At 42.8% G+C, this 22996-nt stretch overlaps 1 protein-coding gene across 6 annotated transcripts in view; it reads left to right on the top strand.

Moving 5' to 3' along the window:
* Window positions 1-22996, top strand: part of MAD1L1 (mitotic arrest deficient 1 like 1) — a 474298-nt gene that overhangs the window by 108103 nt on the left and 343199 nt on the right. The window contains exon 1 of one of the 6 annotated variants that reach the window (XM_087417469.1): window positions 20814-20901. The exons of the other annotated variants lie outside the window; for them this stretch is intronic. Within the exon in view, the coding sequence (XP_087273595.1) occupies window positions 20831-20901 (71 nt within the window). The 5' untranslated portion in view covers window positions 20814-20830. Of the gene's footprint in view, window positions 1-20813; window positions 20902-22996 lie in introns of those variants that run through there. 6 annotated transcript variants of the gene reach the window in all.

Below are 22996 nucleotides of genomic sequence, written 5' to 3'. Positions count from 1 at the left end.
GTTTTGATTTGCATTTCCCTAATAATTAGTGATGATGAACATCTTTTCATTTGCCTGTTTCATTTGCCATCTGTTTATCTTCTTTGGAAAAATGTCTGTTCATATCCTCTGCCCATTTTTTGACCGGGTTGTTTTTTTTGTTGTTGTTGAGTTGTGTGAGTTTTTTATATATTTTGGAGATTAACCCCTGGTCGGGTATATGGTTTGCAAATATTTTCTCCCAGTTGGTGAGTTGTCTTTTCGTTTTGTTCCTGGTTTCTTTTGCCTTACAGAAGGTCTTTAGTCTGATGAAGTCCCATTTGTTTATTTTTTCTTTTGTTTCCCTTGCCTGACTAGACATGGTATTGGAAAAGATTCTTCCTAGACCGATGTCAAAGAATGTACTGCCTAAATTTTCTTCTAGGAGTTTTATGGTTTCACGTCTTACCTTCAAGTCTTTAATCCAGTTTGAGTTAATTTTTGTGTATGGTGAAAGATAGTGGTTTACTTTCATTCTTTTGCATGTAGCTGTCCAGTTTTCCCAGCACCGTTTATTGAAGAGACTTTCCTTTCTCCATTGTATGTTCTTGGCTCCTTTGTCGAAGATGAGCTGTCCGTAGATGTGTGGTTTTATTTCTGGGCTTTCAATTCTGTTCCATTGATCTGTGTATCTGTTTCTGTACCAGTACCATGCTGTTTTGATTACTATAGCTTTGTAGTATATATTGTTATGAGAGGTTTGGGAGATTCGATCGGAGACATAAAAGAAACTTTTCACTCCAAACAAATGGACTGAAGGTATATTTTATTATGTAGAGGAGAGTAAAGGCGATAGTCCACAAACAGATCCGAATAGGTCCACTCTTTTTGTGGACCCATCATGCTAAGCCTGGGTTGTGCGCTGCACGAATTTGCACCAATTGATCAGAGAAATTAAAGAACTGTGAGCATCAACATGACATACAGTAACAATTGTGTTTTGGCACCATAATTATCTTTTTAAGTTAAAAAAAAGACTTTAATTTTGGCAGAAGTTTATCAAAAATATCAAAAGATTTTAAAACACTTGGTCAAATAGGAAACAATGCCTAGTTATTAATTTAATCAAGTTGACAACAGAAACAGTCAAAGGCAAACAGAGAGTTAAAACAGTCAAAAAACAAAAACCTTAATAGAGAGACCTCAGTCCTTCTGAACATAGGAAATTATTTTAACAAAACATAGATGTTTTGTCTTTTATATAGGCTTACTCAAAGGAACACCTTTTAATCTCTATATAAAGAGCAGACCAAAAGTTTAGGAAAATTACCTTTATAAGAGAGAAAGCCAAATGTTAATTTTTCACCAGCTTACTTTAGCCAACTTGACCATGTACAAAACTCCTCAGGGTTTTACTTTCACAAACCTTTTGTCACTTACTTTGTACATTTAGAATTTGTCTCGTGTCCCTTTTGTTTTTTTTTAGTATTTTAGGACAACTTTATCTTTTTTAATAAAACCAACAAAAAATATCTCTATTTTTTGTACCTTCTTTATGGACAACATACATTTTGCTTTTTTTTGTATACAGACTTTTTATTTTATTTTTTTATTTTTTATTTTTTTATTTTTATTTTTTGGTGAGGAAGATCAGCCCTGAGCTAACATCCGTGCCAATCCTCCTCTTTTTGCTGAGGAAGACCGGCTCTGAGCTAACATCTATTGCCAATCCTCCTCCTTTTTTTTTTCCCCCAAAGCCCCAGTAGATAGCTGTGTGTCATAGTTGCAAATCCTTCTAGTTGCTGTATGTGGGACGCGGCCTCAGCATGGCCCGACAAGCGGTGCGTCAGTGTGTGCCCGGGATCCGAACCCGGGCCGCCCATAGCGGAGTGCGTGCACTCAACCGCCAAGCCACAGGGCCGGCTCAATATACAGACTTTTTAAAAATGTGTATTTTCTCATAGAAAATTCCTCAACATGCACAGAACGTGTTTATCAATAAACCCAAGCATCTTTTAGTTTCTCTGAGATAAGAAACCAAAGGCAGACAAATCTATGCTTAGTAACCAATTTTTAATGTTTTATCTTATGTGGAAATGACCCAGAGACTCAGTAAATTTTTATCAACTTAATTTAGCAAAACTCTAAAGCTTGAAACTCTAAAGCTTTCAAGCTCCAAAAGATTTTGGAAGCTGTTTTTGAAATAACTTTGTCTTTTAGAAGTTTCTGTGTATTAATTAAAGATTGCATCTCATTTTGAGAGGTTTTGAATCCTCTCTTTTAAGGGTGACTCTTAAGGTGAGATTGTCTGAAACAGAGGTTTTCCAGAATAGCCATTATAATTTTAAATTACTTCAAAAGTTTACTTATTTTTACTTGCTTAATTTTAGATGAGGAATTCCGGGTGAGTTGAAGTGGGGAAGCTCAGCAAGAGAGGGGAGAAGAGCAGCAGATTCGGCTTCCGCTGCTGGCATGTTTAATTACTTTTTTTCAAAGAGGCAGTACAGTATTCCTGATTTTATTTAGAAGCCTCAAAAGATTAAAATAGGCTTCCCATTAGTTGTTTAACTTTTTAGCTGGCTTTTTCCAATTGCATAAGCAAATACATAAGTTTTGGTAAACTGAAATTGCCCCATTTTGGCCACTTTCTCTCTGGAGTCTATGGAATATTTTGGCCATGTGGTGTTACAAGAAAAACTTTGTTCTTCTTGGATACGGGCTCCTAGCTGAAGTCAGCCCATTTAGTCAAGAGGTGGCCCAGAGGGCTTTTCTTGGGGACAGATGGAATTCCTCCCCTTCAAAATTACAAACATACAGAACAGACAGTCAAATGGGACCCCAAACAGAACAGATAGATGCATCTAACAGATTCTGGGTAAAAGTCCTGCAACTATTCCCGCTCCAGTAGGGATAGCCCTGCCTCTTAAAGAGATAGGACCCCAGATGGAGGGGAACGGAGTTCTCGATGTAAGCAAAAACAAACAAACAAACAAATAATTCTAGAGCCTGTTTCCCTGTCATAAGAAAATGTGCCCAGGGTCAGTGGCGCCAGGTCAGATGGAAAGCACTGGGAGCAGTCCCTAGGGCAAATCACCTAGGCAGCTGCTGGACTGTTTCCCAGGACATCCCACCTGGCCCAGGGCTGCCGAGCCACAGGCAAAGAGCCTCACCGCTGGCTCACCAAATTATTATTGGATACATATTCAAGCTCTCTATTTGTCACATAAGAGGGGCCAAATAAAGCTAGGATGCCAGGCTTATGGCAAGGAAAGAGTTCCTATTTTGGGTGACATCAGCCGGGACTGCAAATCTGAAAATTCTTTTTCCAGAAGCACCTTCTCTCTTTGTATTTTATCCCTGTCTTCTATAGCCCGACGATAAGCAGTCAACAAACATCAACCTCGCCGTGCCAGAAAAGAAACATGCAAAGCTTTGTTCACATCCAATGGCTCATATTTCGCAGATGAACATCCCAGGATTCACATAATCCTGACCTACGAGCCCACTCCCCAGCCAGAGTGCAAAAGGGAGGATCCTCCCATCCTGGAATTTCTTCTACCTTGGCTTCAGTTACCTTTTGTTTGAACAGGAAAGCCATCTCCTTAATCGAATCCTGCTCACAGTGCCAATTATGTTATGAGAGGTTTGGGGGATTCGATTGGAGGCATAAAAGAAGCTTTCCACTCCAAACAAATGGACCGAAGGTATATTTTATTATATAGAGGAGAGTAAAGGCAATAGTCTGCAAACAGATCCGAATAGGTCAAATAATAAAGAGGGAAAAACATCAGCTCAACTGGAAAGGGAAAACATCCACATTGACTGATATAGCAGCAGATTCGAATAGATCATATAATGAGAGGGAAGAACATCAGATTGGTTGGAAAGGGAAAACATCCACATTGATTGAGGGAAATGACACAAATCAACCGGAAAGAGAAACACCAGGTTGACTGAAAAGCAAACACCTCAGATGGGTTACTCGCAACATCCACGCCCCACTGCCAGGAGATTCCCTTCAATTGACACGGCTGGGCGGGAATCACACCTCCTGGGCAAGGTGTCCCTTCCACAGGTGAGACTCTCACCAGGCCCCAGTTTTCAACAGTTTACATAAGCAGTTAAAGAGTTTACAGAGCAAGCATTTAGTGTTTCCATGCACAAATGGTTATCAGTGGCATTCATGCACTGAGCCTCCTGGCTATCATCCCAGCCTGGCAGTTGTGTACGTGCATTGTTTTCCCTGGTTATCGTCCCAGCCTGGCACAGATGGCCAGTCTGCCCCAGGCCGTGACGCCCAAAGGACCTTGAGATTCTTACAAGTTGCACCTATCTCCATGGGAGAAAGGCCAGTTCCCATCACACAGAAAGCAGCTTCGTACTTCTTTGTGTGCTGGTGGCTGTAGGTTAATGGAACGGCCAAACATGGCTGCACTCATGTCAAGACATATATATGTATTTTTTTGTGTGTGAGGAAGATTAGCCCTGAGCTAACACCCATTGCCAATCCTCCTCTTTTTGCTGAGGAAGATTGGCCTTGGGCTAACATGTGTGCCCATCTTCCTCTATTTTATATGGGATGCCACGACAGCATGGCTTGACAAGCAGTGCATTGGTGTGTGCCTGGGATCCGAACTTGTGAACCCTGGGCTGTGGAAGCCGAGCGCACGCACTTAACCGCTACGCCCCTGGGCTGGCTCCCCGATGGATTCTTTAGGGTTTTCTTTACATAGAAGCATTTCATCTGCAAACAGCAGGAGTTTCACTTTTTCCTTGCCGATTTGGATATCTTTTATTTCTTTTTCTTGCCCAATTGCTCTGGCCAAACCCTCCAGTACTATGTTGAATAAGAGTGGCAAGAGTGTGCACCTTTGTCTTGTTCCTGTTCTCAGAGGGATGGTTTTCAGTTTTTCCCTGTTGAGTATGATGTTGGCTGTGGGTTTGTCATATATGGCCTTTATTATGTTGAGGTACTTTCCTTCTATACCCATTTTATTGAGAGTTTTAATCATAAATGGATATTGGATCTTGTCAAATGCTTTCTCAGCATCTATTGAGATGATCGTGTGATTTTTATTCGTTTTGTTAATGTGGTGCATCACATTGATTGATTTGTGAATGTTGAACCATCTCTGCATCCCTGGTATAAATCCCACTTGATCATGGTGTATGATCCTTTTGATGTATTGCTGTATTCAGTTTGCCAATATTTTGTTGAGGATTTTTACATCTATGTTCATCAGCAGTATTGGCCTGTAATTTTCCTTCTTTGTGTTGTCCTTGTCTGGCTTTGGGATCAGGGTGATGTTGGCCTTGTAAGATGTGTTCTTCACATTTTCTTCTTCAATATTTTGGAATAGTTTGAGAAGGATAGGTACTAAATCTTCTTTGAATGTTCGGTAGAACTCTCCAGAGAAGCCGCCTGGTCCTGGACTTTTGTTTTTTGGGAGATTTTTGATTACTGTTTCAGTCTCTTTACTTGTGATTGGTCTATTCAGATTCTCTTATTTCTTCTTGGTTCAGTTTTGGGAGATTGTATGAGTCTAAGAATTTATCCATTTTTTCTTGATTGTCCAATTTGTTGTCATATAGTTTTTCATAGTATTCTCTTATAATCCTTTTTATTTCTATGGTATCTGTTGTAATTTTTCCTCTTTCATTTCTAATTTTATTTATTTGAGCCATCTCTCTTTTTTTCTTAGTGAGTCTGCCTAAGGGTTTGTCAATTTTGTTATCTTCTCAAAGAACCAGCTCTTAGTTTCCTTGATCATTTCTGCTGTTTTTTTGGTTTCAATTTCATTTATTTCTGCTCTAATTTTTATTATTTCCTTCCTCCTGCTGACTTGGGGCTTTGTTTTTCTTCTTTTTATAGTTCTGTTAGGTGTAGTTTAAGATTGTTTATTTGAGATTTTTCTTGTTTGTTAAGGTGGCCTGTGGCCTGTATTGCTATGAATTTCCCTCTTAGGCCCACTTTTGCTACATCCTATATGAGTTGGTATGGTGTATTTTCATTTTCATTTGTCTCCAGATACTTTTTGATTTCTCTTTCTTCAGTGATCCATTGGTTGTTCAGTAGCATGTTGTTTAGTCTCCACATGTTTGTCACTTTCCCAGCTTTTTTCTTGTAGTTGATTTCTAGTTTCATAGTGTTATGGTCAGAAAAGATGCTTGATATGATTTCAGTCTTCTTAAATTTATTGAGGCTTGCCTTGTTTCTGAACACACGGTCTCTCTTTGAGAATGTTCCATGTGCACTTGAGAAGAATGTGTATTCTGCTGATTTTTGATAGAGTGTTCTATATATATCTAAGTCCATCTGGTTGAGTTTTTCATTTAGTTCCACTGTTTCCTTGTTGACTTTCTGTCTGGTTGATCTATCTACTGGTGAAAGTGAGGTGTTAAGGTCCCCTACTGTTATTGTGTTGCTGTTAATATCTCCTTTTAGGTCAATTAATAATTGCTTTATGTACTTTGGTGCTCCTGTGTTAGGTGCATATATATTTGTAAGTGTTTTGTTCTCTTGGTGGAGTGTCTCTTTTATCATTATATACTGCCCCTCTTTGTCTCTCATTGTCTTTCTTATCTTGAAGTCTACTTTGTCTGATGTAATTATGGCAACACTTGCTTTCTTTTGTTTGCCATTTGCTTCGAGTATTGTCTTCCATCCCGTCACTCTAAGCCTCTTTTTACTTTAGAGCTGAGATCTGTTTCCTGGAGGCAGAATATTGTTGGGTTTTGTGTTTTAATTCATGCAGCCACTCTGTGTCTTTTGATTCAATCCACTTACATTTAGAGTGATTATTGATATATGAAGGCTTAATACTGCCATTTTATCACTTGTTTTCCGGTTGTTCTTTATTTCCCTTGTTTCTCGTCCCATGTATTTTGGACTGCCAGTTCAGTTTGGTGGCTCTCTGTGATGGTTTTCTCATTATGTTTAATTTGTATCTCTATTCTGATTTTTTGTGTAGTGGTTACCATGAGGTTTGTATAAAAGAGCTCGTAGATGAGATAGTCCATTTTTCTGATAGCCTCTTATTCCCTTAGTCTAAGCAGGTTCCAGCTCCCTCCTCTTGCCCTTCTAAGTTATTGTTGTCACAACTTATTTTGTTTTGTGTTGTGCGTTTGTGGTTAAAATGAAGTGATTATATTTATTTTTGATGTTTTCTTCCCTTTATCTTTAATGTTATAATTGTTTGCTAACCTGTTCCGATAGAGAGCTGCAATTTTCTGATTTTTTTCTGCCTATTTATCTCCTTGCTCAAGGCTTTGTAAACCCTTTCTTTTTTGTTTTTTCAGGTATGAGGGCCCTCTTGATCATATTGTGGTCTTGGGGTGATGAACTCCCTCAGATTTTGTTTATCTGGGAAAGTTATTATTTCTCCATCATATCTGAAGGATATTTTCACTGGGTATAGTATTCTTGGCTGAAAGTTTTTGTGTTTCAGAATTTTGAATATATCATTCCACTCTCCTAGCCTTTAAGGTTTCTGCTGAGAAATCTGCTGGAAGCCTGAGAGGGATTCCTTTGTAGGTTATTTTCTTCTGCCTTGCTCCCCTTAATATTTTTTCTTTGTCATTGAGTTTTGCCAGTTTTACAAATATGTGCCTTGTAGAAGGTCTTTTTACATTGATGTAACTGGGCGTTCTATTAGCTTCTTTTATTTGTAATTCCAGCTCCTTCCCCAGGTTTGAGAAGTTCTCAGCTATTATTTCTTTGAACAAGCTCTGTGCTCCTTTCTCCCTCTCTTCTCCCTCCAGAATACCTATAATCCTTATGTTGCATTTCCTAATTGAGTCAGATATTTCTCGGAGAATTTCTTCATTTCTTTTTGGTCTTAGTTCTCTGTCTTCCTCCATCTGAAGCATTCCTGTATTCCTATGCTCTAGCTTGCTAATTCTGTCCTCCATAATATCAGCTCTGTGATCTTGGGACTCCAGGTTTTTCTTTATCTCATTCATTGTGTTTTTCATCTCCAACATTTCTGATTGGTTTTTCTTTATAGTTTCAATCTCTTTTGTGAAGAATTCCCTCTTTTCATTAATTTTGTTCCTGATTTCATTGAACTGTCTTTCTGAGTTCCCTTGTAACTTGTAGAGTTTTTTTTTTTTTAAAGACATCCCTGTGGCTTAGTGATTGAGTGCGCGCACTCCGCTGCTGGCAGCCCGGGTTCGGATCCTGGGCACGCACTGATGCACCGCTTCTCCGGCCATGTTGAGGCCGCGTCCCACACACAGCAACTAGAAGGATGTGCAGCAATGACATACAACTATCTACTGGGGCTTTGGGGGAAAAATAAATAAATAAATAAAATTATAAAGACATTCCTGGTTTGTAGAAGATTTATATTTCAAAGGGCAGAGAATTTACAATTGCGGGTTTTCTTTTTTTTTAATATATGTAAAGTGAGACGTTCCTCTTTTTTTTTTTTGAGGAAGATTGGCCCTGAGCTAACATCTGTTGCCAATTCTTCCTCTTTGTTCTTTTTTCTCTCCAAAGCCCCAGTACATAGTTGTATATCCTAGTTGTAGGTCCTTCTGGTTCCTCTGCATGTGATGCTGTCTCAGCATGGCTTGATGAGCAGTGAGTAGGTCCGCACCCGGGATCCAAACCGGCAAACCCCGGGCTGCCAAAGCAGAATGTGTGAACTTAATGGCTATGCCACTGGGCCGGCCCCATTGTAGAGTTTTCTTATGATAGCTATTTTGAATTCTCTGTCATTCAGGTTGTAGATTTCTGTGCCTTCAGGATTGATTACTGGGTTTTTGTCTTTTTCCTTCTGGTCTGGAGTATTAATCTATTTCTTCATACTATTTGATGGGGTAGATTTGTGCCTTCACATAGTGATAGTGTCTGGTCGCAGATTCCACCTGCCACCACTGGGATGGGGGACAAGAGTTGTGTATTCTGAGCCCACTGCGATCCCTGTCAACTTTGCCAGTCTGAGCCTTGGTCACTCCTTGGGGCTGCAGCGGCCTTGTGGGCTCTCTCACCGAATGGGAAGGTGATCACACAGGGTCTCAGGGCTGCTGCCACCTGCTCCCACAGTCGCGCTGAGACATGACTTTGGGGCCACAGTGGTACTGTGGGAATTCGTGGTAGCTGGGAGCTCATTTGCCCGGGCGTGCAGATCTGCTGCTGTCTCCTCCTAGGTTGCACCAGCTGTTGTGCTTGGTGGGCGGGGCCTCCTCACTGACTCCAAGCCTGGGCCACTCCCTGGGACTGTGGCAGCACTGTGGGTTCTCCCACCAGATGAGAGAGCAGTCATGCTGGGGCTCAGGGCTGCCGTCACCTTTTCCTGCAGTTGTGCCAAGGTGTGCTCCCACCCTTGGGGCCATAGTGGTGCTATGGGCGCTCCAGCCGGGAGAGCAGTTGCATGCATGTACAGGGCTGCTAGGGGGCCAGAGAGTGCTCATCTATCTCCACCACCTCCCTGGAGAGTGCTCACCTATCTCCACCACCTCCCCAGGGGTAGTCCATCCACCTTCAGATGTGTAACTGCACGGGTCTCTCAGACATCCTTATGTGCTGTGTGGGTATCCTCCACTGATCAGTGAATATCCATTTAGTTGTAGTTCGAAGGGGGAGAGATAAAGGGAACAGCTCACTTCGCCCTGTAGCTGATGTCACCTTAGATTTTTGTTTTTATTGTGGTAGAAAAGCTGATTTCTTGTTATCACATATTTCCATCTTTCATTCAAATATGAAACAGGATGCTTTCCCGCCAAGATCAGGAGCAAGTCAAGGAAGTCAATGCAGTCAGACAAAAAAATGAAATAAAACATATACAGTGGGAAGGAAGAAATAAAACTGTCCTTCTTTGCAGATGACATGATTGTCTGTGTTGAAAATCCCAGAGAATCAACCAAAAAACTCTTAGAACTAATAAGTGATTATAGCAAGGTTGCAGGATACAAAGTTAATATATATGATTCAGTTACTTTCCTGTGTACCAGAAATGAATAATTAGAATTTGAAATTAAAAACATAATGCCATTTACATTAGCAGCAAAAATAAACAGACAAAACAAAAAGAAATACTTAGGTATAAATCTAACAAAATATATACAAGATCTATATGAGGAAAATTACAAAACTCTCATGAAAGAAATTAAAGAAGAGCTAAATAAATATGGTGACATTCCATGTTCATGGATAGGAAGACTCAATATTGTCAACATGTCAGTTCTTAACTTGATCTGTTGATTCAATGCAATCCCAATCAAAATCCCAGCAAGTTATTTTGTGGATATTGACAGACTGATTTTCAAGTTTATATGTAGCAGCAAGAGACCCAGAATAGCCAACACAGTATTGAAGGAGAAGAACGAAGTTGGAGGACTGATACTACCCGACTTCAAGACTTAGCAGAAAGCTACAGTAATCAAGACAGTCCAGTAAAGGAATATACAAAAGGTCAGTGGAACAGAATAGAGAGCCCAGAAACAGACCCTCATAAATGTAGTCAACTAACCTTTGACACAAAATCAAAGGTGATATAATAGAACAAAGACAGTCTTTTTAACAGATGGTATTGGAACAACTGGACATCCATATGCTAAACTAAAAAAATGAATGCAGACACAGACCTTACACTTTTCACAAAAAGTAATTCAAAATGCATCATAGACCTAAATGTAAAATGCAAAACTATAAAAGTCCTAGGATGTAACAGGAGCAAATCTAGCTGACCTTTGGTTTGATAGTGACTTTTTAGATACAACATCAAAAGCACAATCTGTGAAAGAAGATGTGGATAAGCTGGACTTTATTAAAATTATAAACTTTGGGCTCTGTGAAAGACACTGTTAAGAGAATGAAAAGATAGACCATGGACTGGGAGAAAATATTTGCAACACATGTATCTGATAAATGACTGGTCTCCAAAATATACAAAGAACTCTTAAAACTTTAGTAAGAAAACAACCCAATTGAAAAGATGAGCAAAAGGTCTGAACAGATGTCTCACCAGAGAAGATACAGGTGGCAAATAAGCATATGAGAAGGTGCTCCACATCATCTGTCACCAGGAAAATGCAAGTTAAAACAACGAGATACTACCACACAGCTATTAGAATGGCCAAAATCCAGAACACTGACAACATCAAATGCTGACAAGGATGTGGAGCAGCAGGAACTCTCAGTCATTGCTGGTGGGAATGCAAAATGGTACAGCCGCTTTGGAAGATAGTTTGGTGATTTCTTATAAAACTAAACATACTCTTATCATATGATCCAGTAATCATGTTCCTTGGTATTTACTCAAAAGATGTGAAAACTTATGTCCACACAAAAACCTGTACATGGATGTTTTTCTATCAGCGTTATTGATGATTGCCAAAACTTGGAAACAACCAAGATGTCCTTCACTAGGTGAATGAATAAACTGTGGTCCATCCAGACAGTGGGATATTATTCAGCGCTCAAAAGAAATGAGCTGTGAAGCCATGAAAAGACATGGAAGAACCTGAAATGCATATTGCTAAGTAGCAGAAGCCAATCTGAAAAAGCTACATACTGTATGATTCCAACTGTATGACATTCTGAAAAAGGCAAAATTATGGCAATAGTAGAAAGATAGTTGGTTCCAGGGGTTAGGGAAGACGGAGGGATGAGGAGGTAGAGCCTAGAGGATTTTTCGGGCAGTGAAACTATTCTGTATGGCACAGTAATGGTGGATACATAACATTGTACATTTCTCAAAGCCCACAGAATGCACAACACAAAGACTGATCCTAATGTAAACTATGGACTTTCGTTAATAATAATGTGTCAACATTGGTTCATCAGTTGTAACAAATGTGCCACATTAATGCGGGATGTTAACAACAGGAAACTGGGTGGGAGGTACATGGGACTCTGTAATTTCAGCTCAGTTTTCTGTAAACCTAAAACTGCTCTAAAAAATAATGTCTATTAATTTACAACAAACAGAAACCAAGTAAGATGGGCCTAGAGAAAGAGCTATCCCAGCAGTCGGAATCTTGAGATAAATGCAAATAGATTTGTCCTTTCTCCCGAGTCTGATTTTCCTGGCAGCACAGAGACGTGAGAAAAGGGCTGCACTGAGTGAGGGGCCGTGAGTTCCAGCTGTTTTCACGTAGGCACATCCCTTCACCAGACTCTATTAAAGACACCTGGCTCACCCTGGTGTCTGGCGCTCCTTCCAGGTGGGGTTCCAGGTATGCATGGTCTTTCCCTCAGGCCTGTGCTGGTGGGGATCATAGGACTTTTGTGACTGCCGATTTCCATTTTGGTGGAAGCAGATCCATTTCTTGACCAGGGAGACCTAAGGAGAGAACCACTGTCACGTCTTGGTGTGCTTCCCAGCCCTGGTATGACCTCAGCTCCAGGAACCAGGGTGGAGCACTGGAATCGTTCAGTAAAGGAAGCCCCTGGAGGAGTGAGGAGTGAGGTGTGTGGGAGGGGACGTTCCTGGGCTGTTCTGCAGGCACCCCAGATCAGAACCTGGGGTCCCAGCCAGAGCAGTCATGGCTATTCCAGGCCATGTCTGTGAGCGCATTTGTGAGATGAGCTGGGAGCCTCCAGCAGCACTGCCCTCAGCTCTGCACAGTGTCCCTGGGGACAGGGCTCAGCAGGGAAGGAGAAATGGAACTTTGAATTTCAAATTGGTTTAAATTCCTTTCGATTTAACAATCTCGACTGTTCCTTGTCTGCTCCTGTTGGAGAGCCAAAAATGTTTAGTATTCTCTCATTTCTATGCTCTGCTAATTTTATTGTCTTTCCATATTTTCTTGCCATAAATGTAACAGATTTTATTATGTTTAAGCCATTTTTAATATAGCCTCTCATAAAAAGCCAGAGAACGAGGGGCATTATGCCTTGGCAGCCCTCAGAACACTTGTCTCTTCCCTTTTAAGCATTTGGGCCAGGACTGCTTTGGAGCCTTCCTGCGATGCCCCTCATGCATTGGCCCCAAGAGCTTCTGCTGTGTGTACTTGGCCGGCTATGGGGACCCAGCAGAAGCCCATAACCTGTTTTCCATTTCAGAAGCTCATAGTGCAGCAGGGCAGACAAGACACACCTGTGCAAGCTCATGTTTGCAAAGATGGGGAGTGTCGGGGGAGGAGTGGCTCGCTCCGCTGATGTCTTAGGGACCAAGGTCTAGGGATTCCCAGGCTGCTTTCTCAGATGTCTCGTTCACGTATAGAGAATTGCTTCTTAGTTACAGACGCCTCTTGGTTAGATGCCATTATTTCTCTGCTCTGTTTGCTCAGTTACCCCTTGGTGGACTCTGTCTTGGGAGAGGCCATTCCTGCGTGAGGCTGGAAGAGAGAGGAGAGAGCTCTGGCTTGGAGACAGCCTGATTCCCTGGATGTATATTGGCAGGTCCCACACCCTCTCTGGCCCCAGAACGTGGTAGCTTCAGTGTGGGAAGCAACTGGATGCTGCCTGTGCGGCAAAGTTCAGGGCTTGTGGGCTTCTCCTCAGGTGAGCTCTGATGGCCGGGCACGTCATCCAGGAGAGCTGCCCCAACGAGGACGTTTTGTGGCAGTTTCATGATCTCTTTAAATACCCATGACTTTTGTGTAATTTACTCCATAATGTATCTTAGTGTTAATTAAAAAACACCTTCAAAAATTAGTTTCAAGTGAGTAACTATGGCTGTCCAGGACAGTGCTCGTTTAATATGTGAGCGCCCCTCATGGTGCCCTGAAGCCACGGCAGCCACGCTGCTGGATGGGGCAGTCTTGCAGGTGTTTTTCATTTTCTCCTTGTCCTGACGGCTCAGCTCTCCTTGCTGTGTCCATGCCCTCCCTATCAAGGTCCTGGGCTTTGTAGGCAGAGTTGGGAGTCCAAGTCTTCCAGGACCCAGAGGAGGAACAGGAAGCAGCCAGCCTGATGCTTATTGAGCTTGTTGGTGCCCACTGCAGCCCATCTTGTGCTAGCCTCTGTTGGCCGTGTGGACACCAGCAGGCTGTCGATATGGTCAGCGCTGTGGAGCTTGCAGTCTAGTCTGACGTCCCCAGGTACCTGTTATGGAGAGAGGGCCAGAGCCCCCAGCAACAGCAGGAGTCAGCAAGAGTGAGTGAATCGGGTCTGGTGGGCAAGGGGCACACTGTTGGGGCCTCACTGAGGGGGGCCTGTGCTGGATCTGCACCTTGGAGGCTGAGCAGTGTTGGGGGAGAGCATTGGCAGGACTGACATGCTGTCCCTGGACCTTGGGCACAGGACCATGGGTCTTGCCCCATGGAGGCCCACGTGCTGACACGGGAGACTGCCTTGATACGGAGGGTCATTATAAGGCGGCAGTGTCCTCTACCCTTGTGGTGCCTGCTCTTCTGTCAGCCTTGGGATCATCCTCCTGTGGTGAAGGTTTCTTCATTCCCCTGCTGGGCCCTGATTCTCTAAGAGGTCAGGTTGGAGACGGGGGAGTTCTGTGAGCTCCCTGTGCCTGCTGACCCTGCTGCCCGCCTCTCTGCCCCTCTGTCTGTGGTGGCTGCAGACAGGCCCCAGGGGAGGCTGTCAGCCTGGGCTGGGGGCTGCAGCGTGAGCTCCCCCCTTACCCCTGCAGCCTTTCCGTGGACCCCTCATCCATGTGTGCAGAAATAACTCTGTTTGTTTCTCTGATGGCAGGCAGAGCGAGCAGCAAGTCCCGCTGAGTGTCCGGTTTGCTTGTCTTCCTCTCGTCAGGGAGACAAGTGTGTCTGCCTGACCGTCTCTGTGCAGACTGTGGCCTCTGGAGGCACGGGATTACCGTGTGTGTTTTCTTTAAATTTTTTGTTTATTGCAGTAACATTGGTTTATAACATTGTAAAAATTTCAGGTGTACATCATTGTACTTCTATTTCTGCATAGATTACATCATGTTCACCACCCAAATACTAATTACAACCCATCACCACACACATGTACCAAATTATCCCTTTCACCCTCCTCCCTCCTCCCTTCCCCTCTGGTAACCACCAATCCAATCTCTGTCCCTATGTGTTTGTTTATTGTTGTTATTATCTACTACTTAATGAAGGAAATCATACGGTATTTGACCTTCTCCCTCTGACTTATTTCACTTTGCATTATACCCTCAATGTCCATCCAAGATGTCACAAATGGCTGGATTTCATCATTTCTTATGGCTGAGTAGTATTCCATTGTGTACATATACCACAGCTTCTTTATCCATTCGTCCCTTGATGGGCACTTAGGTTGCTTCCAAGCCTTGGCTATTGTGAATAACGCTGCATGAACACAGGGGTGCATGTACCTTTACAAATTGGTGTTTTCAAGTTCTTTGGGTAAATACCCAGCAGTGGGATGGCTGGATCATATGGTAGTTCTATCCTTGATTTTTTGAGGAATCTCCATACTGTTTTCCATAGTGGCTGCACCAGTTTGCACTCCCACCAGCAGTGTATGAGAGTTCCCTTCTCTCCACATCCTCTCCAACACATGTTGTTTCCTGTCTTGTTAATTATAGCCATTCTGACGGGCGTCAGGTGATATCTCATTGTAGTTTTGATTTGCATTTCCCTGATAGTTAATGATTTTGAACATCTTTTCATGTGTCTGTTGGCCATCTGTATATCTTCTTTGGAGAAATGTCTGTTCAGGTCTTTTGCCCATTTTTTAATTGGGTTGGTAGTTTTTTTGTTGGTAAGATGCATGAGTTCTTTATATATTTTGGAGATTAAGCCCTTATCAGAAGTATGGTTTGCAAATATCTTCTCCCAATTGTTAGGTTGTCTTTTCGTTTTGTTGATGGTTTCCTTTGCTGTGCAGAAGCTTTTTAGTTTGATGTAGTCCCATTTGTTTATTTTTTCTATGGTTTCTCTTGCCCGGTCAGACGTGGTGTTTGAGAAGATGTTGCTAAGACTGATGTCGAAGAGCGTACTGCCTATGTTTTCTTCTAGAAGTTTCACAGTTTCAGGTCTTACATTCAAGTCTTTAATCCATTTGGAGTTAATTTTTGTATATGGTGTAAGGTAAGGGTCTACTTTCATTTTTTTGCATATGGCTATCCAGTTTTCCCAACACCATTTGTTGAAGAGACTTTCTTTTCCCCATTGTATGTGCTTGGCTCCTTTGTCAAAGATTAGCTGTCCACAGATGTGTGGGTTTATTTCTGGGCTTTCGATTCTATTCCATTGATCTGTGTGTCTGTTTTTGTGCCAGTACCATGCTGTTTTGGTTACTACAGCTTTGTAGTATATTTTGAAATCAGGGAGTGTGATACCTCCAGCTTTGTTCTTTTTTCTTAGGATTCCTTTAGCTATTCGAGGTCTTTTGTTGTTCCATATAAATTTTAGGATTCTTTGTTCTATTTCTGTGAAAAATGTTGTTGGAACTTTGATAGGGATTGCATTGAATCTATAGATGGCTTTAGGAAGTATGGACATCTTAACTATGTTAATTCTTCCAGTCCAAGAGCACGGAATATCTTTCCATTTCTTTGTGTCTTCTTCAATTTCTTTCAGAAATGTTTTATAGTTTTCTGTGTACAGATCTTTCACCTCTTTGGTTAAGTTTATTCCTAGGTATTTTATTCTTTTTGTTGCAACTGTAAATGGGATGGTATTCTTAATTTCTCTTTCTGCTACTTCGTTGTTAGTGTACAGAAATGCAACTGATTTTTGTATGTTGATTTTGTATCCTGCAACTTTACCATACTCGTTTATTACTTCTAAAAGTTTTCTGGTGGATTCTTTGGGGTTTTCTATATATAAAATCATGTCATCTGCAAATAGTGACAGTTTCACTTCTTCCTTTCCAATTTGGATCCCTTTTATTTCTTTCTCTTGCCTGATTGCTCTGGCTAGGACTTCCAGTACTATGTTAAATAGGAGTGGTGACAGTGGGCATCCTTGTCTGGTTCCTGTTCTTAGAGGGATGGCTTTCAGTTTTTCACCATTGAGGATGATATTAGCTGTGGGTTTCTCATATATGGTCTTTATTATGTTGAGGTACTTTCCTTCTATACCCATTTTATTCAGAGTTTTTATCATAAATGGATGCTGTATCTTGTCAAATACTTTCTCTGCATCTATTGAGATGATCATGTGATTTTTATTCTTCATTTTATTAATGTGGTGTATTACGTTGATTGATTTGCGAATGTTAAACCATCCCTGCATCCCTGGAATAAATCCCACTTGATCATGGTGTATAATCTTTTAACGTATTGTTGTATGCGATTTGCTAGTATTTTATTGAGGATTTTTGCATCGATGTTCATCAGTGATATTGGCCTGTAATTTTCTTTTTTGTGTTGTCCTTGTCTGGTTTTGGTATCAGGGTAATGTCAGCTTCAGAGAATGAGTTAGGAGCTTCCCCCTCCTCAATTTTTTGGAAGAGTTTGAGAAGGATGGGTATTAAGTCTTCTTTGAATGTTTGGTAGAATTCACCAGGGAAGCCGTCTGGTCCTGGACTTTTATTTTTGGGGAGGTTTGTGATTACTGTTTCGATCTCCTTACTGGTGATTGGTCTATTCAAATTCTCTACTTCTTCTTGATCTAGTTTTGGAAGGTTGTATGATTCTAAGAATTTATCCATTTCTTCCAGATTGTCGAATTGGTTGGCATATAGCTTTTCATAGTATTCTCTTATAATCTTTTGTATTTCTGAGGTGTCTGTTGTAACCTCTCCTCTTTCATTTCTGATTTTACTTATTTGTGCCTTCTCTCTTTTTTCTTGGTGAGTCTAGCTAAAGGTTTGTCAATTTTGTTGATCTTTTCAAAGAACCAGCTCTTGGTTTTATTAATTTTTCTATTGTTTTTTGGTCTCTATTTCATTTATTTCTGCTCTGATTTTTATGATTTCCCTTCTTCTACTGATTTTGGGCTTTGTTTGTTCTTCTTTTTCCAGTTTCTTCAGGTGCATTGTTAGATTGTTTATTTGAGATTTTTCTTGTTTGTTGAGATAGGCCTGTATCGCTATAAACTTCCCTCTTAGAACTGCTTTTGCTGTATCCCATAAATTCTGGCATGTCATATTTTCATTTTCATTTGTCTCCAGGTATTTTTTGATTTCTTCTTTGATTTCTTCGTTAACCCAGTCGTTGTTCAGTAGCATTTTGTTTAATCTCCACGTATTTGTGGCTTTTCTGATTTTCTTCCTATAGTTGATTTCTAGTTTCATACCGTTGTGGTCAGAAAAGATGCTTGGTATTATTTCAATCTTCTTAAATTTATGGAGACTTGTTTTGTGGCCTAATATGTGATCAATCCTGGAGAATGTTCCATGTGCCTTTGAAAAGAACGTGTATTCTTCGGTTTTTGGATGGAATGCTCTGTATATATCTACTAGGTCCATCTGTTGTAGTGTGTCGTTTAAGGCCAATGTTTCCTTATTGATCTTCTGTTTGGATGATCTATCCGTTGGTGTAAGTGGAGTGTTAAAGTCCCCTACTATTATTGTGTTAACTGTCTATTTCTATGTCTGTTAATAATTGCTTTATATATTTAGGTGCACCTACATTGGGTGCGTAGATATTTACAAGTGTTATATCCTCTTGTTGGATTGTTCCCTTGATCATTATGTAATGCCCTTCTTTGTCTCTTTTTACAGTTTTTGTTTTAAAGTCTATTTTGTCTGATATGAGTACTGCTACCCCAGCTTTCTTTTCATTGCCATTTGCGTGGAGTATCTTTTTCCATCCCTTCACTTTCAGTTTGTGAGTGTCTTTAGGTCTGAAGTGTGTCTCTTGTATGCAGCATATATATGGGTCTTGTTTTTTTATCCAGTCAGCCACACTATGCCTTTTAATTGGAGCATTTAGTCCATTGACATTTAAAGTAGCTATTGATAAGTATGTACTTACTGCCATTTTTTAACTTTTTTTTTTTCTCAGTGTTTTAGTAGTCCTTCTCTGTTCCTTTCTTCTTCTATACAGAGTTGATGGTCACTTTAATTTGACCTCTGTCTGAAAGCTGTACTCTTTAACTCCCCTCCTCCCTCATGTTTTTGATATCATATCTAACCTCTTTGTTGTGCATTTGTATCCATTACGTTCTAATCATGGAAATAGATAATTTTTCCTATTTGTGGTCTTTTCTTTTCCCCTTAAATCAGTCCCTTTAACATTTCTTGTAGCACTGGTTTCTTGGTGACAAACTCCTTTAATTTTTGCTTATCTGGGAAAATTTTGATCTCTCCTTCCATTTTGAATGATAACCTTGCTGGGTAGAGTATTCTTGGCTGTAAGTTTTTTCCTTTTAGCACTTTAAATATACCGTGCCATTCTCTTCTAGCCTGTAAGGGTTCTGCAGAGAAGTCAGCTGATAGCCTTATGGGGTTTCCTTTGTAAGTAACTTGACATTCTCTTGTGGCTTTTAGGATTCTCTCTTTATCTTTAATTCTGGACATTTTGATTATGATGTGTCTTGGTGTGGGCCTCTTTGGGTTTATCTTGTTTGGGGCTCTCTGTGCTTCCTGTACCTGGATGTCTGTTTCCTTCCTTAGGTTAGGGAAGTTTTCATCTATTATTTCTTGAAATAGATTCTCTGCCCCCTTGTCTCGCTCTTCTCCTTCCGGGACACCTATAACACAGATGTTAGTGTGCTTGATGTTGTCCCAGAGGTCCCTTAGACTGTCCTCAGTCTTTTTAATTCTTTTCTCTTTTACCTGTTCACCTCGGGTAATTTCTTCTAGTCTTTCGTCCAGCTCACAGATCCGTTCTTCTGTATCCTCTACTCTGCTTTTGAGTCCCTCTAATGAATTTTTCGTTTCCAGTATTGTATTCTTCATTTCTGATTGGTTCTTTTTTATATCTTCCATTTCTTTGTTGACATTCTCACTGAGTTCATCTATTCTTCTCCCCAGATCAGTGAGCATCCTTAACACTCTTAGTTTGAACTCTCTGTCAGGTAGGTTGCTCATTTCTGTTTCACTTAGTTCCTTTTCTGGGGTTTTGTCCTGTTCCCTTACTTGGAATGTATTCTTTTGCCTCTTCATTTTGCCTCTTTCCCTGTGCTTGTGTCTACGTATTGGGTAGGTCAGCTACGTCTCCTGCTCTTGGATAGGTGACTTTATGTAACTGATGGCTTAGGAGGCTTCCAGTGTGCTTCCCTCAGTTCTCAATGTTCCAGGGGTGACTCCTATGTGGGCTACGTGTATCTTTCTGTTGTGGCCTGTTTGCTCTCCCTGTAGGCGCCCAGGGAGGCTGAGTTATGCTCCTGGCCGGCTGTTGTAATGCTCAGCTGCTTGTAGTTGTTGTGGGCCCTTCAGTCTCTTTATCAGGTGTGGGGATCCCCAGCACAGTTGGCTGCAAGTTCTAATACCACATTTGTGTTGCAGTATTTCTTTTAAGTGAGTAGGCCCCCACCGTGGCAGGTTGTTAGGCTCAGGGCCTTACAATTGCTGTAAGCCTCTAGCCTATTAGGTCTCTTGTCAGCTCTCTGAGGATTGCAGCTGGGTGGGGCTGGCCTCAGGCACAGGAGCACCCAATTGTATCAGGTTTTGGAAGGTGGAGCAAACCTCCTATGTGGGTCTTTGAGAAGCACAAGTCTTCTGCGGCTGAGAAGCCCTGCTGCCCACAGGTCCACACACACAGTCAACACAGTCCTGCCCCGTGTGAGTGCCCCGACCTCCCCAAGCGGACCCAGTCTCTCCACGGCGGGAGCCCCACACACTCTGCCACCGCCCCACACTCTCCACCCGCTCCTTGTGCACACCCTGCCCTGCTCAAGTCGGCTCAGTTGCCAGGCTGCAGAGAATCCAGTCACCAATCTATGCAGGCCCACAAGTTGCCTGAGGGCTTGTTGTTGGGTGGGGCCAGTCTCTAGGGTGGGCTGCCTGCCCTGGCTGAGCTGGATTAAATCGGTGCTCTAGCGGGTGGGGCAGACCCTGGGCTAGCAGGCCCCAGGGAGAACTCCAATGGTGTCTGTGTCAGCATGCCCACACCAGGCCACAACAATGGCCGCTGCCAATGTCCCAGTCCCTGGAGAGGTCTCACCCCTCACCGAGATGCACTCAGGGCCTATTAGGTGAGTCTCTTGTCACCAAAGCACTGTGCACCTTTCTTTCTGGTGATTTTAGGGTGCTTCCTGAAACGGGTGAGTTTGCGCGCGGGCCCTTTAAGAGCCAGTTTTAGTTTCTTTGTGAACCGGGTTTTCTGGGGGTGCTCCCCAGTGTTTTAGTAGCAGGCACAGTCAGATATTATGCCGCTGGTGTCGATTGTGCTGGGTCCACAAAATGCCCACAGCGGGGGCGCTCCCCGGCTCAGGACCCCGCGCCTCCAGGGAGGGCTATGAGCCCTCCTGTGAGCTGCTCCCGGCGGCCGTGAAGCTGGCGGCTTGTGAAGGCGGCCTTTTTCCTCTCCAGAAGGGAGTCTCTGCCTCTTCCACCTCAGTTAGGGTTGTCCGTTGTTGCAGGAGTTCCTCTCATCCAGTTTTCAGTTCTGTCTCAGGGGTAATTTTTCCACGAGTAGTTGTAAATTGGCTGTGTCCACGGGAGGAGGTGAGTTCCGAGTCTGCTTACGCCGCCATCTTGATTCCTCTCCCCGTGTGTGTTTTCTACCCATGTGAGAGGAAATACCTAGGGTTTCATGTTCTGGAGTTTTGTTTACCTGACCTTGAGAAACAAGATTTCTTCAGCATCCTTGTCATTGGCAGGTAGTGAGTCCAGCAGCCGTGGAAGGGCTGTCGCAAGACAGGAGTGGGTGTCGACGGGAGCCTCTTGGAGCCCTTTGGAAACAGAACACACAAATGTCCTGGGGAGATAAACCTTTTGTTTTTCCGTACCTGTTAAAAACACAGTTAGACCTGGCCCTCCTGTGGCAGGCTCCTCCTTTTGGGCCTCTTGTTTCCCCACCTTTCCGCCTCCCCCACCCCCACATTTGTTAGCCCCAGCCGTACCCTGGAGCTCGCTGCTTCTGCAAGGTGTCCTGCCAGGCCTGTCACGGACATGATGCCGCTGAGTCCCTGCTCTCCTCAGCTGTCTAGCGGAGTTCCCACTGGCTCTGGGCCTAGAAAGAAGATCAAAGCCCTGCTTGCCCAGAAATTCAATTTCACCCTCTGGAGGGGCTTCTCCTCCATCTCCATTGCTGGCCTCTTCTGAAAGCTGGCAGGGGTGGGGTTAATATGTCGCCTCTGCTCTGGCCAATTGATCAGTACCAGGCAGCACTTTTCTCTCTCCCTGTGATCCTAGACATCTCTGATCAACACTCCCTTTGGAGATGAGGCGCCCCTCCTGCTGGCATCCTCTGGTTTCCCTCCTTGCTTCCCACAGTAAATTTACCTGTGACCGGCCGTGGACGGAGTGCAGCTGGGGAAACGAGAGTGGGTTTCAGCACGTTTGAGGGCTAAGCAGTTGCCTCCTTCTAGGGTGACGGTGGATGGTCCTCCTGCTCCGGCTGGGAGAGCGGCATGTTTCCAGACTGGCTTGAGGATGCGGGCAGGTCCAAGTGGAGCTGGCTGGAGGACGATCCCAGCAGCTGCCTGTGCTGCTTCCCGAGTTCAGAGGACAAGAGGGGCTTTAGTGCCAGGCAGGCAGCCCAGCTGGTAGCACAGGGAGTTGTTTGGAGTGACAGTGCTGGGGCTCCCATCGGCCAATATCCTGTGATGGCCAAGGTTCCAGACTAAACTAAACTCTCAGCCTTCTCTCTGACAGAGGTTAATTGGGTTTTATTGTTTTCAGCTAGTCTGCGTATCAGGCGCGACCTGAGTGGCCTCCACACAGTGCTCTCTGTTAAGGACTGTTGATTAAATGGCTCCTATCAGAGAGGTTTCTGTGACGTGGATGCAGGTCCTCCGGAGCCGCACTGAACCGTCATTTTCTCCAAACAGCCCTCATAGCTTTTGCTTTTCATGTGTCCTTTCCTGATGAGCAGATTGTTTATGAGAGTTGAACTGCCTTGGTCTGGATGCTGGCCTGGCCTCCTCCACCTCCAGCCGCCGGCCCTGAGAGTGACCAGTGTTGCATTCCACACAGTAACCTGGCCTCTGGGACTCGGCTGACGTCTCTGCCAGTTTTTAAGCAGAGCCTTGTGATGAGATGAGCAGGGCTACTGGCTCCAGGGGGTGGCTGAGCTAGCTGATGACAAATGCAGTTCAGTTGCAGAAATGTCGAATAATTAGTCTG

The sequence above is a fragment of the Ceratotherium simum genome, chromosome 26 (assembly GCF_057802395.1).
Source record: "Ceratotherium simum simum isolate JZ-2026a chromosome 26, ASM5780239v1, whole genome shotgun sequence".
Taxonomy (NCBI): Eukaryota; Metazoa; Chordata; class Mammalia; order Perissodactyla; family Rhinocerotidae; genus Ceratotherium; species Ceratotherium simum.
The sequence above is the reverse complement of the archived record's forward strand: the minus strand, read 5'-3'. Positions and strand labels throughout refer to the sequence as shown.